The 17,896-nt window shown below is 42.0% G+C and overlaps 1 protein-coding gene across 1 annotated transcript in view; it reads left to right on the forward strand.

Annotated features, from left to right (window-relative positions):
- TTC27 (tetratricopeptide repeat domain 27) overlaps positions 1-13,219 on the forward strand; it is a 202,724-nt gene extending 189,505 nt beyond the window's left edge. Inside the window, exons 19-20 of the mRNA XM_045011797.1 lie at positions 6,490-6,590; positions 12,656-13,219. Of these exons, the coding sequence (XP_044867732.1) occupies positions 6,490-6,590; positions 12,656-12,778 (224 nt within the window). The 3' untranslated portion in view covers positions 12,779-13,219. The remainder of the gene's footprint in view (positions 1-6,489; positions 6,591-12,655) is intronic.
- The last annotated feature ends 4,677 nt before the right edge of the window (positions 13,220-17,896 follow it).

The following is a 17,896-nucleotide window of genomic DNA, read 5'->3' on the forward strand; positions in this document are numbered from 1 at the left end:
ATTCCTGTCTCAACCGTGAAAAGGGAGAGCACATTGGGGGAGAAATATTGTAGTGGTACTCTTCAAAGCCTCCCACAAAATAAACTCAGCTGACTTGAGATACAAATTGAGGGACAATTCTCGGTAGATTGTGTAGTTCTGGACTCTGATTGATAGATTCTTTGGTCTTGGCTCCCTCTCAGTGAGATTCAGATAGATATACCACCTATGATCTCTGTGCTCCTTGGCTTCCCTTCATTGGGGCTCAGATGTTCTTCTAGAGACCTTGGTCTTAATTAAGGGGAGAGGGGAGGAAATAAGTGGTAGTTCTCTGCCAAGCCCACCCACCCACAATGCCAAAATGAGATGCTGCTCAGAGTAGATTGTGCAAATCTTCATAATATACTTCCTTTTCTTACTTCACGGCTGAAAGAGTGAAAGATGTTAATGGTGAAATTTAAAGGACCAGTCTACTTGAAGGAAATTAGCACCAGTGTAACTACACTGAGGTATAGTGTAGTATAGTATACACTGGTGCAAACTCCTAATATAGTTTCTCTGCACGTGTGTAAAGTAGGGCTTAGACAACTTCATCCAGCAACAAACAGCAGTTGAGATCACTGGAAGAAACCAAGAATGCAACATTAGGCTGAGCCACAAAGAAAGAACACTTCTCACCAACTACTCCTTGACACAATGGATAAGCCAGTAGTGGAGAACAAGAAAGTAATAAGAGATTTGGCAATTAGAGTAATAAGAATAGCACAGGACAAACATCTGTTAAGGAGGATTAGGACGTTGTGCGGAAGCTAAATTATTTCTTCATGTGATTCTTCAACACTTGAGGATGTTGGGCAGATGCCTGCACTATATTTACTCTTTTCTTTTTTGAGTGATGGTCCCTGTTATATCCACTAAGGTTATACATAGGGCCCTACCAAATTCACAGCCATGAAAAACACGTCACGGACCATGAAATCTGGTCTTTTGTGTGCTTTTATCCTGTACTATACAGATTTCACGAGGGAGACCAGCATTTCTCAAATTGGGGGTCCTGACCCAAAAGAGGGTTGGGGGGTGGGGGTGGTATTGCCACCCTTACTTCTGCATTGCCTTCAGAGCTGGTGTCCAGAGAGTGGTGGCTGCTGCCAGGTGCCCAGCTCTGAAGACTGCACGCTGCCAGTAACAACGCAGAAGAAAGGCAAAGTACCTGGAGGTCATGGCATCCATAGCTGGAGGAGCTCAATAGTTTACAGTCATTCTTCCCAACTGAAGCAATGGAAAAGAATTATTAATGTGTATAACTGTTTAGAAATAAGATTACCTAGTAACTAGGGATGTCAAGAAATTTAAAAAATAAATTGTCATTAATTGCGCTGTTAATACTAGAATACCATTTATTTAAATATTTTTTGATGTTTTCTACATTTTCAAATATATTGATTTCAGTTACAACACAGAATACAAAGTGTACAGTGCTCACTTTATATTTTTGATTACAAGTATTTGTACTGTAAAAAAAAAAACCCAAAAGAAATAGTATTTTTCAATTCACCTAATACAAGTACTGTAGTGCAATCTCTTTATCATGGAAGTTGAACTTAAAAATGTAGAATTATGTTTAAAAAAAACCAAAACGCAGCATTCAAAAATAAATTTTACCACCCACCTCCTGCACAACAGTTCAGAACTCCTCAGTCCTTTCATCAGCAACTCTACAAGCGTCCTTGTAAGCGTCAGAAGACCAATGGTCCCATCCTCTTGGTCTGCCCATGTAGTCTTCAACACCACACACTCAGTCTTTGCATAAGTGATATTTGAGTGCATCTAGAGAGCCGTCAACTGCCTTGCATCCTATCATAGGTGCAACCTGCCCCTTTGGGGGACATCTAGCACTCTTTTTACCAGCTCGGAGTGCAATAACAATAGACAAGTGGGTCCTGGATGTCATTCGACATGGCTATCTGATCGAGTTCATGATGCTACCTCATCCCAGGACTACTCTCATGACAGTATGCTTGCCCTAGAGGTAGACTCCCTACTGCAAAGGGGATCGATAGAGCCTGTTCCTATGGCATTTCAAGGTGCAGGGTTCCATTCCACTTATTTCCTGGTGCCCAAGAAGAAGGGAGGATGGAAACGAATCTTAGATCTCTGTCGTCTCAGCCACTTCATACGTAAATGAAAGTTTCATATGGCAACCCTTGCAGCCATTATACTCTCAGTAGAAAGAGATATGTGGTTTATGGATCTTGGTATGCAAGACGCTTATTTCCATTTAGATATCCATCCTACCCACAGACAGTTGTTGAGATTTAAAGTAGGCCCACGACACTTCCAATACAGAGTTATACCATTCGGACTCACTACTGTTCTACGGGTCTTCACCGGTGTCAAGGGGCTCTTATATTCCCTTATCTCAATAACTGGCTGCTACAGTGTGATCCAGACAAGAGGCTCAAGCCTCAACCTCTTTGCTGCTCCTACTCCTTTTCTCCCTAGGGTGAGCATATCCCACGCAGTCCGTATAGTACTTCAGGGCGCATATTGATGTGGTCTTTGCACATGGCTGCATACCAGAGGATAGATTTCAGGCCCTGCGAGCACTGATTACCACAGTGGCCACCAGTACTTCTGTTCCAGCCAGAACTTGCCTTTCCCTTCTTGGCCACATGGCAGCATGCATGTACGTCACTGCCTTCACTCATCTCCGCTTCTGATGCCTACAGCTGTTGCTCAAGAGAGCCTATTATCCCACACGCCATTCCATGGACCGCTTCCTAACAGTTTCACCCGAGGTTCTCTGTTCCCTTCAATGGTGGATGGACCCGGTTCAGGTTTTCACCAGGATACCCTTTTTCCATCTTCTCCAAGCATGACAATCATCACAGATGCATTGCTCCATGGATGCAGTGCCCACATGGGCAAACTCATGACACAAGGACCTTAAACCGCTTTTCACATGGTAAGGACACATGTCATGCATTTCTCCCATCCATTCACTCCTGTCATGTCATTCTTATCATGTCAGACAACAATACCACCATTTACTACATAAACAAAAAAGGGGGCACAAGGTTACCAGCGCTTTGTGTGGAAGCAGTTCATCTCTGGGACTGATGCATTACCCACAAGATCCTGTTGTCAGTGGCCTGTCTTCTGGGGACTCAGAACATGATTGCGGACACTCTCAGCAGAAAATTTGTGGCCGACCATGAATGGGAGTTACACGACTCTGTGATTGCCACCATTTTCGACTGCTGGAGGTCTCTGACCAGAAGCCTCTTTGCGTCCAGCACCAACAGCAAATACATCCAGTACTGCTTCTGGGGAGGGCTCGGCACCCTTTCCCAAGACAATGCCCTCGTTATCCACTGGTCTGGTCAGATCAGACCAGTAATGCCTTTCCTCCCCTACCATTGCTGCCGTGTAGCCTATACAAGATCAGATGTGGGGGAGCTACGGTCATCCTGATCGCCATGTTCTGGCCTCACCAATTCTGGTTTTCTCTTCTTCTCTGCATGTCTACATGTCCCCTGCTTCTGCTGCCAGCTTTTCTGGAACTGCTCACGCAACACAACGGCAGGATCAGACATCCCAATCTGCACACCCTTCACCTGAGAGCTTGGTTTTTGGATGGGAATCTTCGTTAGAATGCAGAACAGGATGTCCTCTCAAGTAGCAGTAAAGAATCCACGAGGCAGTCCTTTCGGGCCAAGTGGAAACATTTCACCTCCTGGGCCCAGCAGAAGAGTCTTGCCCCTGAAGCCATGGCCATTCCTCTTCTCTTGGACTACCTCCTGTCCCTGCAGGAGTCAGGACTCACTCTCAACTCTGTCAAGATGCACATAAGAGAAATTAGTGCTTTCCACCCGCATTTAGAAAGGCACTCTGTCTTTATGCACCCCTTGACTACAAAGTTTCGGAAGAGCCTCCTACAAACTTATCCTTCCATTCAACGCACTGCTCCCCAATGGGATCTCAACTTTGTCCTCACAACACCGATGAAATTACCCGTTGAACCACTAGCCTCCTGCTCCCTGTCTCTCCTCTCCATGAAGGTCACCTTCCTAGTAGCTATTACTTCTGCAAGAAGAGTAGGCGAACTGAAGGCAATGATAGTGGAGCCCTGTAACCGTGTTGAACTCACCCCTGTGGCGCCTTCTGCTGGTCTCTCAGGGAATTAGCTCTTTTCCAGCCTTCGGAGCACCTTATGCAGGCCGGTGTCCCGCTGCCGCTGGCCCCTGTGTCCCTCCCAGGACCTGGTGCCCCTTGTCTTTGGGGTGCTGCCCCCTGTCAATACCCCCACAGTCTCAGGGTCTCCCCACCAGGGGAACCCCCAACCCTTTATCCCCACCTTGCCTCAGTCATGGGCTACTGCGAGGCACCATCTAGCCCCCGCTCCCTGGGGCAGACTGCAGTGTAAAAGCCACTCATCATAGGCAAGGGGGTTCAGACCTGCTGCCTTCCTCTGCCACCCAGTACCTCTGTGGGCCTTGGACCAGGCCCTGCAGCCTGGGGAGTTGCCAGCCTGGAGGTCCCCTGCTCCTCTGGCCTTTCCCCAGCCCTGCCTCACTCCCAGTACCCTTTCTGCAGGCAGCCAGGCTCTGCTCTCTCTCAGCCTGGAGAGAGACTCCTCTTGGGTCTCTGTCTCACATCCTTTTTATACAGGCCAGCTTTGGCCTGATTGGGGCGTCGCCCAGCTGCAGCCACTTCCCCAATCAGCTGTCCCCAGCCACAGCCCTCTCCAGGGCTGCTTTCAACCCCTTCCAGGCGGGAGCGGGCCATCACCCCTCTACAAGCCCCCATTTACCACATTCCATAAGGATAAAGTTTCCCTGCACTTGCGTCCCCAGTTTCTGCCAAAGGTTGTATCCCATTTTCATCTCAACCAACCCACACACTTACTTGCTTTCTTTCTGAAGGCACACACCTCAGTGGAGGAACAGAGCCTTCATTCACTCAACGTCTGTGGGGCCCTGGCCTTCTACTTGCAGAGGACGAGATCATTCAGGAAGTCCCCTAGACTCTTTATCGCTATAGCAGAAAGGATTAAGGGGCAAGCAATCTCTGCTCAAAGGATTTCTCAGTGGATTTCAGGATGCTTTACACTCAGCTATCTGATATTGGGACTCACTCACTCTCTCTCTCTCTCTCTCTCTCTCTCTCTCTCTCTCTCTCTCTGTATACCTTCTCTTCCCAGTACACCTTGGTGCAAGACTGCGATGGATGCCCTGTTCAGCATGGCTGTTGGTCGTTCCATCATCTTCCTTCTCACTATGTACCACTTGTTAATCGCTCTCAGTGGAATACAATAGGGACTATCACTCAAAGAAGATGATGAAGTTACTTACCTGTAACTGGAGGTTATTCAAGATGTGTGGTCCCTATCCGTATTCCAATCCCGCTCTCCTTCCCCTCTGCTGTGGATTTCTTGGTTCACAGTGGAGAAGGAACTGAGAGTGTGGTTGTTTCACCCTGCCCTTCATCGCCTTGGATGTAGTCATGAGGCAGAGCAAGGGCACATGTGCAGACCAGCAGACACTACTACTTTCAAAATCTCCAGCTCCAGATATATGGCATATGCATATAAGCCTCAGTAGAATACAGATAGGGACCACATATCTTGAAGAACCTCTAGTTACAGGGAAGTAGCCTGCTCTTGTAAAGATGAGGTACTGGGGTGTCAAAAGAAGAGGTGCTGGAATATATTGAAAAATTAAGGAGTATCAGTTGCCAATTACGGATCATAGCATACATCCAAGAATTCTGAAGGAACTTAAGAATGAGGTGGTTGAGCTGTTAACAAAAATGTGCAATCTTATTAATATTAGCTTCTGTCCTGGAGTATAGTAAATGCATCTATTTTTAAAAGAGTACATGGGGTGATAGTGAGAATTATAGACCAATAAGCCTTACAACAGTATTGGTAATTACAAATTTAAAAAATAGAAATAGAATTATATAGCACCTGGATGATCTTGGTATGATGGGAACTAACCAACACAGCTTCTGCAAAGTAAAATCATGCCTCAGTAATCCCTCAGAATTCTCTGAATGTGCCCAAAAAATCAGCACACCCATCTAGACATCTGTGCACCAGTGAAGTGTGTGGTGTGGTGTGTTTTCTCGTAGAGAAATATGAGATCAGGGTTAAGGTTTTGCTTAATAGTGAAATCTTAAGGAATGTGGTGTATACGTAGTGTATGTGTTGGCGGTATAGGGGACCTTTTTTTTTATAGAGTGGTAGGGTCTGTCAATACAAGTAGTGAGTATGACTTGTGAAGGTGAAGGAATCATAAAATATATCTTAACTGGACATGTACTTGTTTACGGTTTTGTTTTCTCCTTAAGCAAACTTACCACTTTTAATCAAGTTTTCTGTTTGTGGGATATTATGTTCAAAATGTTTTATGACAGCTCTTCAGTGTTCTGATTAACTGTTGGATTTATACTTACAGGCTATCATTATGGTGTTAAATGTCCCCCCCCCTTTGCTTTGATTTTTAGTGGCAATAAAGTGCAGTAAAAACAAATCTAATCACCAGGAAGCTTTGCAGATACTTTCTTCAGCTCGACTCAACCTGCGTGGCTTGTCATCCAAAGCAAAGGTGAGATTGGTTTAGAAATATCTCAAAGAATAAGTATCTATGACTTTATCCCCCAGCCCACCTCCTAAATAGAAGACATTTATAGATCAGATAATGCCCATGAATCACATTACACTATAGAGGGATGCTCATTTCTGCTTAGTTAAGGGTCACTATACCCACTTCATCGCATGCATCGGTATTCACCCACGAAAGCTCATGCTCTAATACGTCTGTTAGTCTATAAGGTGCCACAGGACTCTTTGCTACTTTTACAGATCCAGACTAACACGGCTACCCCTCTGATACTCTCTAGATATGCTGACTTAATGACTAATGACACTTGTTTAAATGCTGACTCCAGTACCTCTTGGGAATACTGGGAAATTATTGCCGTTTGTGTGTTCTGTTTTAATTCAGTAAATAGTAAAGGACTGTATGTCTATTCTTTAGACTGAGTATGACTCTTGAAAGGAGGCAGGAGTCCCTGGCATGAGTGATGTAAACACAAGTCCAGGTGGTTTAAATCATTCTGTATGGTGCAATCTTTGGAAGATTAAGAATTAGAGTCTAGTAAAATGTGTTCTTAATTCCAAAAGTTACTGATGAAATGAACTTGTATGTTCCTGGCAGATACGGGTGTCTAAGTTTCTGGCGGTTCTAAGAGAAGTGAAATGGGCAGAGATTAAGTTGCTTGGGTGATCTGAATTGATTTTTCTGTATGTTCCAATTTTTTGTCTTAAATTTTAAACTTCACAGTGCACTTCCAAAGTTTTTTGTGTTTTGTTTTTTGTTTAAATACTACCCCCTTCAAAAGTTTAGTGTTATACATGTCTGCTCAGCAGTAACTCCAATATAGCCATTTTTTCACTTGGTTCTTGTCTTTAGTTTGAGGACTCAGTGTTTGAAGAGCTTTTTGAACAAAGTACTATTCTTTCAAGGTACTAAGAATGATCTTAGGTCTTAGACTAGTGACTTGTTCTTCAGAAGAAAAGAAAGAGCAGAGAAAATAATTAAAAATCAACTTCTAAAGCTTCCTGACCAGCAGAGATGAGATGAACAAATCAGTACAGTGTCTATTAAAGTAACGTTGATTAGTCTAGTTCTTTAACAACGTTAAGAAAGTAGCGGATTAAAAAAAAAGTCAGTGTAATGTAAGTAATGCTGAGCCAGTGTAAATTGACTAGAAAGGACCTAAGTTGCCTGCCAAATTCCTAGTTTGAGTTTGCTGGGCTGAGTGTTCAAAAAAAATCCTATGTGTAGTTGTTAAAATGAACAAATCTATATTTCTGTAAGAAGGAGTTCTTTGTTCAGTGGCAAAGTGCTTGTGAAGCAAGTTGTTGACTCATGCTATGGAGATCCGAACAAACTTTTGTTTATATGTCCATCTTATTTTCTTATATTTTGATAGTGGTGGTGACGTATAAATCCCATAGCAATCCTTATACCCTTTGTTGGTTTTTATCCTATCTAAATTTAGGCTTCATTCTGTCTTTTAGTCATTGCGTTTGACAAAGTGAATCACTCTATATACTTCCTTTGGATCAAAAACATGACATTTATGGCCAGATTTCCCTTTTGATCAGAAGCATGACATTTATTCTGCCACCCATATTCATGCTAAGTGGTACCTCACTCCTCAAATAGTCCCATGCATTTCAATGAGACTAATTTGAGGAAAGCAACATGACTAAAGGTGGCAGAATCTGGCTGTCGGGTGGCATTGCCTTTTAGTGGATAGTACAAAGGAGTGACTCAGTAAGTCTTGAGATCTAATCCCAGTTTTACTACTAACATGTTGTATGAATTTAATCCAGGGATCAGCAACTTTTCTCAGCAACTGCTGCAGAGGAGCGTGTGGATCGGACACAGACTTCTCTTAGGGGAGAGTCTGATGATAGAGAATCTCCAGGTTATAGTCAGGAGCAGAGGAATGAGAAGTATAATGTAAGGGCCGGATCAGATGATAAACAGTCACATAAAAAAGAATCTGGCACATCAGAAAAAGGCAGGCTAATAAACAAGGACAAGTTTTTAAAGTGCTTGTACACAAATGCCAGAAGTCTAAATAATAAGATGGGTGAACTAGAGTGCCTTGTGATAAAGGAGGATATATATATAATAGGCATCACAGAAACCTGGTGGACTGAGAGCAATCAATGGGACACAATCATTCAGGGGTACAAAATATATCGGAAGGACAGAACAGGCCGTGCGGGGGGAGGAGTGGCACTATATGTTAAAGAAAGTGTAGATTCAAATGAAGTAAAAATCTTAAGCGAATCCACAGGTTCCATAGAGTCTCTATGGATAGAAATTTCATGCTCTAGTAAAAATATAACATTAGGGATCTATTATCGACCACCTGACCAGGACAGTAATAGTGATGATGAAATGCTAAGGGAAATTAGAGAGGCTATCAAAATTAAGAACCCAATAATAGTGGGGGATTTCAATTATCCCTATATTGACTGGGAACATTTCACTTCAGGACGAAATGCAGAGATAAAATTTCTCGATACTTTAAATGACTGCTTCATGGAGCAGCTGGTACGGGAACCCACAAGGGGAGAGGCGACTCTAGATTTAATCCTGAGTGGAACACAGGAGCTGGTCCAAGAGGTAACTATAGCAGGACCGCTTGGAAATAGTGACCATAATACAATAGCATTCAACATCCCTGTGGTGGGAAGAACATCTCAACTGCCCAACACTGTGGCCTTTAATTTCAAAAGGGGGAACTATACAAAAATGAGGGGGTTAGTTAGACAAAAGTTAAAAGGTACAGTGACTAAAGTGAAATCCCTGCAAGTTGCGTGGGCCCTTTTTAAAGACACTATAATAGAGGCCCAACTTCAATGTATACCCCAAATTAAGAGAAACAGTAAAAGAACTAAAAAAGAGCCACCGTGGCTTAACAACCATGTAAAAGAAGCAGTGAGAGATAAAAAGACTTCCTTTAAAAAGTGGGAGTCAAATCCTAGTGAGGCAAATAGAAAGGAGCACAAACACTGCCAACTTAAGTGCAAGAGTGTAATAAGAAAAGCCAAAGAGGAGATTGAAGAACGGCTAGCCAAAAACTCCAAAGGTAATAACCAAATGTTTTTTAAGTACATCAGAAGCAGGAAGCCTGCTAAACAACCAGTGGGGCCCCTTGATGATCAAAATTCAAAAGGAGCGCTTAAAGATGATAAAGTCATTGCGGAGAAACTAAATGGATTCTTTGCTTCAGTCTTCACGGCTGAGGATGTTAGGGAGATTCCCAAACCTGAGCTGGCTTTTGTAGGTGACAAATCTGAGGAACTGTCACAGATTGAAGTGTCACTAGAGGAGGTTTTGGAATTAATTGATAAACTCAACATTAACAAGTCACCGGGACCAGATGGCATTCACCCAAGAGTTCTGAAAGAACTCAAATGTGAAGTTGCGGAACTATTAACTAAGGTTTGTAACCTGTCCTTTAAATCGGCTTCGGTACCCAATGACTGGAAGTTAGCTAATGTAACGCCAATATTTAAAAAGGGCTCTAGGAGTGATCCTGGCAATTACAGACCGGTAAGTCTAACGTCGGTACCGGGCAAATTAGTTGAAACAATAGTAAAGAATAAAATTGTCAGACACATAGAAAAACATAAACTCTTGAGCAATAGTCAACATGGTTTCTGTAAAGGGAAATCGTGTCTTACTAATCTATTAGAGTTCTTTGAAGGGGTCAACAAACATGTGGACAAGGGGGATCCGGTGGACATAGTGTACTTAGATTTCCAGAAAGCCTTTGACAAGGTCCCTCACCAAAGGCTCTTACGTAAATTAAGCTGTCATGGGATAAAAGGAAAGGTCCCTTCATGGATTGAGAACTGGTTAAAGGACAGGGAACAAAGGGTAGGAATTAATGGTAAATTCTCAGAATGGAGAGGGGTAACTAGTGGTGTTCTCCAAGGGTCAGTCCTAGGACCAATCCTATTCAATTTATTCATAAATGATCTGGAGAAAGGGGTAAACAGTGAGGTGGCAAAGTTTGCAGATGATACTAAACTACTCAAGATAGTTAAGACCAAAGCAGATTGTGAAGAACTTCAAAAAGATCTCACAAAACTAAGTGATTGGGCAACAAAATGGCAAATGAAATTTAATGTGGATAAATGTAAAGTAATGCACATTGGAAAAAATAACCCCAACTATACATACAACATGATGGGGGCTAATTTAGCTACAACGAGTCAGGAAAAAGATCTTGGAGTTATCGTGGATAGTTCTCTAAAGATGTCCACGCAGTGTGCAGAGGCGGTCAAAAAAGCAAACAGGATGTTAGGAATCATTAAAAAGGGTATAGAGAATAAGACTGAGAATATATTATTGCCCTTATATAAATCCATGGTACGCCCACATCTCGAATACTGTGTACAGATGTGGTCTCCTCACCTCAAAAAAGATATTCTAGCACTAGAAAAGGTTCAGAAAAGAGCAACTAAAATGATTAGGGGTTTAGAGAGGGTCCCATATGAGGAAAGATTAAAGAGGCTAGGACTCTTCAGTTTGGAAAAGAGAAGACTAAGGGGGGACATGATAGAGGTATATAAAATCATGAGTGATGTTGAGAAAGTGGATAAGGAAAAGTTATTTACTTATTCCCATAATACAAGAACTAGGGGTCACCAAATGAAATTAATAGGCAGCAGGTTTAAAACAAATAAAAGGAAGTTCTTCTTCACGCAGCGCACAGTCAACTTGTGGAACTCCTTACCTGAGGAGGTTGTGAAGGCTAGGACTATAACAATGTTTAAAAGGGGACTGGATAAATTCATGGTGGCTAAGTCCATAAATGGCTATTAGCCAGGATGGGTAAGAATGGTGTCCCTAGCCTCTGTTCGTCAGAGGATGGAGATGGATGGCAGGAGAGAGATCACTTGATCATTGCCTGTTAGGTTCACTCCCTCTGGGGCACCTGGCATTGGCCACTGTCGGTAGACAGATACTGGGCTAGATGGACCTTTGGTCTGACCCGGTACGGCCTTTCTTATGTTCTTACTTTTGGCACGTAGCCCATCAGGAAAATCCGCTGGCGGGCCAGGACGGTTTCTTTACCTGCAGCGTCCGAAGGTTCAGACGATCGCAGCTCCCACTGGCAGTTCCCAATAGGGGCTGTGGGAAGCGGCGGCCAGCACATCCCTTGGCCCACATCACTTCCCGCAGCCTGCATTGGCCTGGAACGGTGAACCGCAGCCAGTGGGAGTTGCAATCAGCCGAACCTGCGGACGCTGCAGGTAAACAAATTGTCCCGGCCCACCAGTGGATTTCCCTGACAGGCCGCGTGCCAAAGGTTGCCGATCCCTGCTTTAGGCAAATCATTTAACCTCTCTGCTTCGCTTTTCCTATATGTAAAGGAAGGATTACAGTATTTTACAGGATTTATTGACAGTGAAATTTTAAGAATATAAATCACTGTATAAGTGCTTAGCATTATTATTACACTTCAGCTTCTTGTTTTCTGTTGATTGAGTTAATTATTGACAGATGCCTGCAGCCACCCACTCATGTTCTGACATCAAATGTGACAAGTTTATTTTGGCAATCTGGAACAAATTATATACAGTATAACATACTAGGAAAAAATACCAAGTCAGTTAAAAGACAGAACGACTTCTATTTTACCAAACAGATCAGTCCACACAACAGTGTTGTGTGTGAAGGGAGGGTCTGATCTTGCTTACTGAGTTTAGTGGCAAAACTTCTTAGATTTTATTAGTGGCAGGAGTGGGCCTTAACAGAAGCCTGGCTTTCCTAGGCAGACTGGAGAACGTCAGGAGTACTGAAAAGGAAACACGCTCTGAGTCTGAGAAGAGAATGATAGTCATTCACTTCTATGTGTGCCTTCTGTTTGTTCACCACAAAGTGGCATTGGTGGATCAAGTTAAGATGAGAGAGACAACCATGGATGCAAAAAAAAAAAAAAAAAAAGAGAGAGAGAGATATCAGAGGTCATGATATGCAAATTGGGGACTTTAATTCTGTTTGTAGGATGATCTCGCTGCATCTAGTTTAGATTATGACTGTAAATATAATTAAATATTGTTTTTGTTATGCAGCAACTTTTTGCCGATGCAACAAGCAGTGAGGTTTCCAGTGAATTAGTTGATGAAGTAACAGCTATGGACAGCATGATTGCTGAAGTGCAAGAAATGAGCAACCAGCTGAGGAATCAGTGCTGAGATAAAAATAAGATTTCCTAGAAGGAAGACAAGGATGACATGCTTTATTTGCTCCAGTTTCTGCTGATGAAATTGCAACAACTGTAACACATAACACAAATTTTTAATAAATGTTTTCCTGTACAATATTGATGTCTTTACAGTCACATTCCCTAAACTTCTAAACTGTTTTTAAGGTCATGTCTACTAAATCTCTTAAATTGTGTGTCTGCTTCTGTGGGCCTGAGTTTTCTGGAATAAAACCAATTGTATTTATAAGGCATTTATTTAGGATTAGTTCTTCCTGAGTGCATTGTATAATTGGCTCCAGGATATAGCTGTACACTGCTGCAGAGTGGAGACAGTAAGAGATCCCAGTGATGTTATAGCATAGGAGTAAATGCAAAATGATTTAGATCTTGTCTTAATTGGGAAAAGAGGAAAGGTGAGAAATAGGAAAAATTCTAGTTTGTTACGTTTTTTTATTTTCTGTTATCTCAAGCAAATGTCATGTTGTCCAAGTAGCTGGGTACTTGCAAGGTGAATATTTAATGAAAAGTTATTAAATGAAAAATATAGTGATGGACATAGCAGTATTCAACTTGCATCATTTAAAGTAGAGGCCATGAAACATGTAGGGAGATTTATGAATCTCAGCCACCAGTTGTTGTTTTTGTTTTTTTGGTTTTTTTGTATTTTTTTAAGAATATCTACCTTTTAGTACAATCTGGTTTATTTCAAAAGAAGAAAAAATGCTTTTTAGAATAACTTTTGAGCCCTAGCACTAAATCATCTCTGGAAGGAAAGTTTTAGCATTATCAAGGGAGGTGTGAAATCCATCAGAGGCAGGGGACCCTCCCAAGTTCTCCTTTCTACATGGTGGCAGATTTTAAACAAGAACCATCCCACCACCACCTTGGACACGTGTTTCTTAGATTCAGCAGTCTTGATTTTCAAAATAAATAATGATGCCCACTGATTCATACACATTTTTAACAAAGTTGAAGATGTGCAGCATGAGCTCATTTAGCAATCTGGGAGTCAACCCTCATTATTTTCCACTTACACACATCTATCTACCCCACTATAACTATTTCTTCACTTGATGTGGCCACATGTAAGGGTCCTCCTCTCTTCTAATTCAGCCTGTAGTGTTCCATCCCCACCCCACTCACTTTGCAGACATCCTCCACTGCACAGAACATAGACAGCTTTGACTTTGACCCTGACTGATTCTGTGTTTGGCCACTTCTCTAATAATAGGTACATCATGGAAGACTTCACAGAGGTCATGGAAACTAAAGCTACCTTCACTCTGAGATATCTGACTTCTGTACTCCTCAATCCAGCAACATTTGACTCAGAATCTCAAGAGGAGACAGTTGCCAATTAGGGCAGAGGGAACCCTATCACTGCAAGAACTTTGGTCTTCCCCCACTTCACAATGGAAAACTTCCTAGCACAGCATGAGGACTGCCACCCCCATCCAAACAATCCTAAATTCCTAAATTTGGGTATTTTTACTGAAGCCTGCCCCTCACAAGCCCAAGACTGCTGCGGCCTCATGGATTATTGGTGATTCTGTGGCCCCAGAATCCTCCTGATGAGTAAATTATGGAAATTGGCAAGCTTCCTGGCACCAAAGCTAACCTGTCTTTGACTGGATACTGAGGTGGCTGGGTATACTCCCATTTCCAGGATAGAAGGTGACTTTTAACACAAAGGAATACCAGCCTGCTCTGCTTTTAAACTCCTGCCTCTCCTTTTCTCTGATTCTGTTAGAGCATGATAAGGGAAAGATCAGATAGCTTATTGGGACAGCTAACATGGACTGTCTCAGTATTCTAAATTTGGAAGAGACTTTTGTTCAATTATTGATGAGCAGGAAAATTAATCCCATGTAAACAAATTGTACTATCTCCCAAAGTGTGCTGGACACTTCCGAAGCAGGGGGATGACACTCACGGTGCTGAAGAGGTTAAAATGTAAAAAGAGACACACAAAGGGAATGGGAAATGGATAGAGAAGGAACCAGCAACAGTTGTCAGGGCAATTGTGAGATATCTACTTATTGGTTTAATGTTTCTGTTTTTAAATATAAACTAACACCAACTTCTTTGTAGTTATTACTAGTTCCTATTACAAACCTCAATTACTTTTCATTTTAAACATCTTTCTTTAAACCCAGCTCAGCTATACCCTTGCCCACGACCTCCAATCCACACCAACCAGGCTGTGAATGCAACCTGTCAGACAGGGTCCTCTACAGCATCCTCCTAAGAATCTTCCCCACTACCTGTGCACAAATCCCCAGTGTGCAGGGAGATGAGAATCCAAAACAGTCACTGCTGATGTAAAAAGATAGTGAAGGCCCCTCTCGTCTGGCCTGCCAATTAGTACTTGTCATTAGTTGATCTCCTGGTGCAGAATGTAAATGATTCTTTTAAATCTGTTGGCTGCCTGTAATACTAGTGATGGAACATGACTAGAGACCCTAGCAGCAGTAGGTGAAGTTGCTCCTTTCTAAAAGATCCTAGTGGGTAGTTTTGGGCAGAGGGTTCTGTCATGCAGGATTCCACAGAACTACACTCTGTTAACCCTCTTGTTCAAAAGGTTATATTGGGCTATTAGAAGTATTCATGAGGAATTTGGACTACAGCATGTTCCATATGCAAATAATTCTCTTCTCCCTATCCATCTCATCCCACGCTGCTAGCTCAGTCAAGCAATTTATGAGAATATAATAGAAGATTGGTGCATAAGATGGGGAAAACAAGCAAGACATGAGTTTCTGGATGGCCAGATAAATGTGGAGCCATCGTTACTACTTTCATTTGCACACAGCACAAAGTTGTGACCTTTCCTTTTGAATGTGGACCTTGGCACCCTTACCAGGCCTTTATCATCTCCAGGAAGGATAATGTCTATGTGAGTCTACACATTAAAACCATTTGGAAATTGCAGCTGGTGCAGAATTCACTGGCTCACTTGTTGCACAGTGTTTCACACAAAAAGCACACTACGCCTGTAATCTGCACTAGCTGCCATTCGGTTCTGAGTGAGATTTAATATGTTGATTCTGATCCAGTTTGGGTTCCGGTTGTGATAGAGCCCCATCTCTATCCTTGTAGGATACCAGCACAGTTATTATCTGGTAGGTGATCAAGATAACAGCCACTAGTGGCAGGGCATTCTTGAGTCCTTGACTCTGGAACTCACCTCTAACCTTGGTCTGCTCTTGAACAGCTACTCTATTTTCTGAGGCTTTTTTTGGAAGGGGGGGATGACCTGCATAAAGTTATGAAGGGTCTGTGTGGTAGGGAGGGCAGTTTATCTGCATTGATCAAGATTTTTTTTTTCAGGTAATTAACCTAATAAGGTTCAAAGCTACATTATTAAAGGTGTGCTGTATTTTTAATCAATGATACCTAGATTCTAGAACAGGTACTTTTATAAATTTGAGCAACTCTGTGCCTGTGTCTGTGTGTCTATAGAGAAAACAGTACAGTGTGGTGGTAGTCAGATTTTTTTGGGATGGATGCATTACTCATGACTAGCAAGGAATCTATAAGGATGGTGAAGCCACAAGTTAGTCAAGCAGGTCATCCCAAACAAATGCCACATCACATCATCTTACATTTTATTTCTCCCACTTTTTTTTATCCCTCCACCCATAACACCAAGGTGTCTTAGTACCACATAGAGGCCTGACGGGGGAGAAGGGGACTGGAATAATTAAGACCTAAAATGTGTGGGGTTTGTATGGTAATAATTAGGACACATTTATAAAATTAAATTAAGAAAATATATGTGCTTGGGTTATAACAAGGGCTCTATTTTCAGAATGAAATGTATTGATTTTATCTTGTTCTGCATTACTTTTTCCCCGAGAACATATAAACCAGATTTTTTTCAGTCCCAGTCTCCACGGTGAATGTGAGATTGACTGAGCCTACTGGTGGATGAGTGAAGCCAAGGAAACACACATCATTTACAGGTTAATTTACATGTAAATTACATTTTTCTGAGTTTGTTTATCCAAATGTGAATAAAACTGTGTCCCTTCAGGGCTAAATGCAAATGGAGCAGGAAAGAAAAAGCAGCTGGTGACATACAACTTGTGTTCTCTGAACTTAAAAATAAACTGGAGCATGGGTAGGAAAATCTTATTTTAAACAAGAAAACACTACTACCATGTGAATGGAATTGTTGTCAGTTGGATTACTCAGACTGGCTGCTGTGTGCTCCAAAAGCAATTTTTGAAAATAGATTTGGAGATGGAAAATGCTTTTTTTCTTTAAAATGTTTGTGTTTATGTCAGAGAGAGACAGGCTTGGTAGTCCTGGAGTTGTGAGGATAGCTGATCTTAAGGAGTGTAAATCCAGCAAAAAAAGCATTGCAACACAGTGGCTGGAACACATGCTGTCCTGACTTTTCTAGAGTGCTCATCGCCAGATCGATGACCTACATGTTTAAAAGTGATTTTCAGTGCCCAACTAGAAATAGCTTAAAGGAGCCTGGTTTTTACAGAGAGAGAGAGTGCTCAGCACTTCTGAAACATCAGATCCCTTCAAGATGTCTCAAGTTGAGCAACCAAAATCACTATTTACATCTGAAACTTTAGGCCAAAATGGACCATCTAAATCAGTTAGTAGAAGGCAGTGGATCAAGAATTAGAAAATATTAATTACAGTTCCATAAGAAGAATTTTACCTCATGAGCTGGAAGGTCCCCGAAGCACAAAGTATGACTGCCTTAATTTTGACCTTCCTATTTTCTTTGTTTAGATGCTCAGTGTTTTCACATAGATTTTCTTTTGGTTATCTCTTTTTTATTTTTTTAACATACTAAAGCATTACAGTTGCTCTAATTTATATTTTTAAAAGTTAAATTTTCCACTGGTCTGAGTCCAAAGCTGCTTCACCTCACCTATGTAGCAACTATTATAATACAAACACTGATGCAGCTGACATATTCAATCTGAAGGACCTCTGAACAGGATGTAAAGTTAGGGAAAAAAATGGAAGTCAGGGTTCAGCAGAACATGAGCTCCCAGTGCGATGCTGTGGTCCAAAGGATGTGATCCTTGGGTACATAAACAAGGGAATCTTGAGGCAGAGTAGAGAGGTATTGATGCAG

This window comes from Mauremys mutica, chromosome 3 (genome assembly GCF_020497125.1).
Source record: "Mauremys mutica isolate MM-2020 ecotype Southern chromosome 3, ASM2049712v1, whole genome shotgun sequence".
NCBI classification, from domain to species: domain Eukaryota; kingdom Metazoa; phylum Chordata; order Testudines; family Geoemydidae; genus Mauremys; species Mauremys mutica.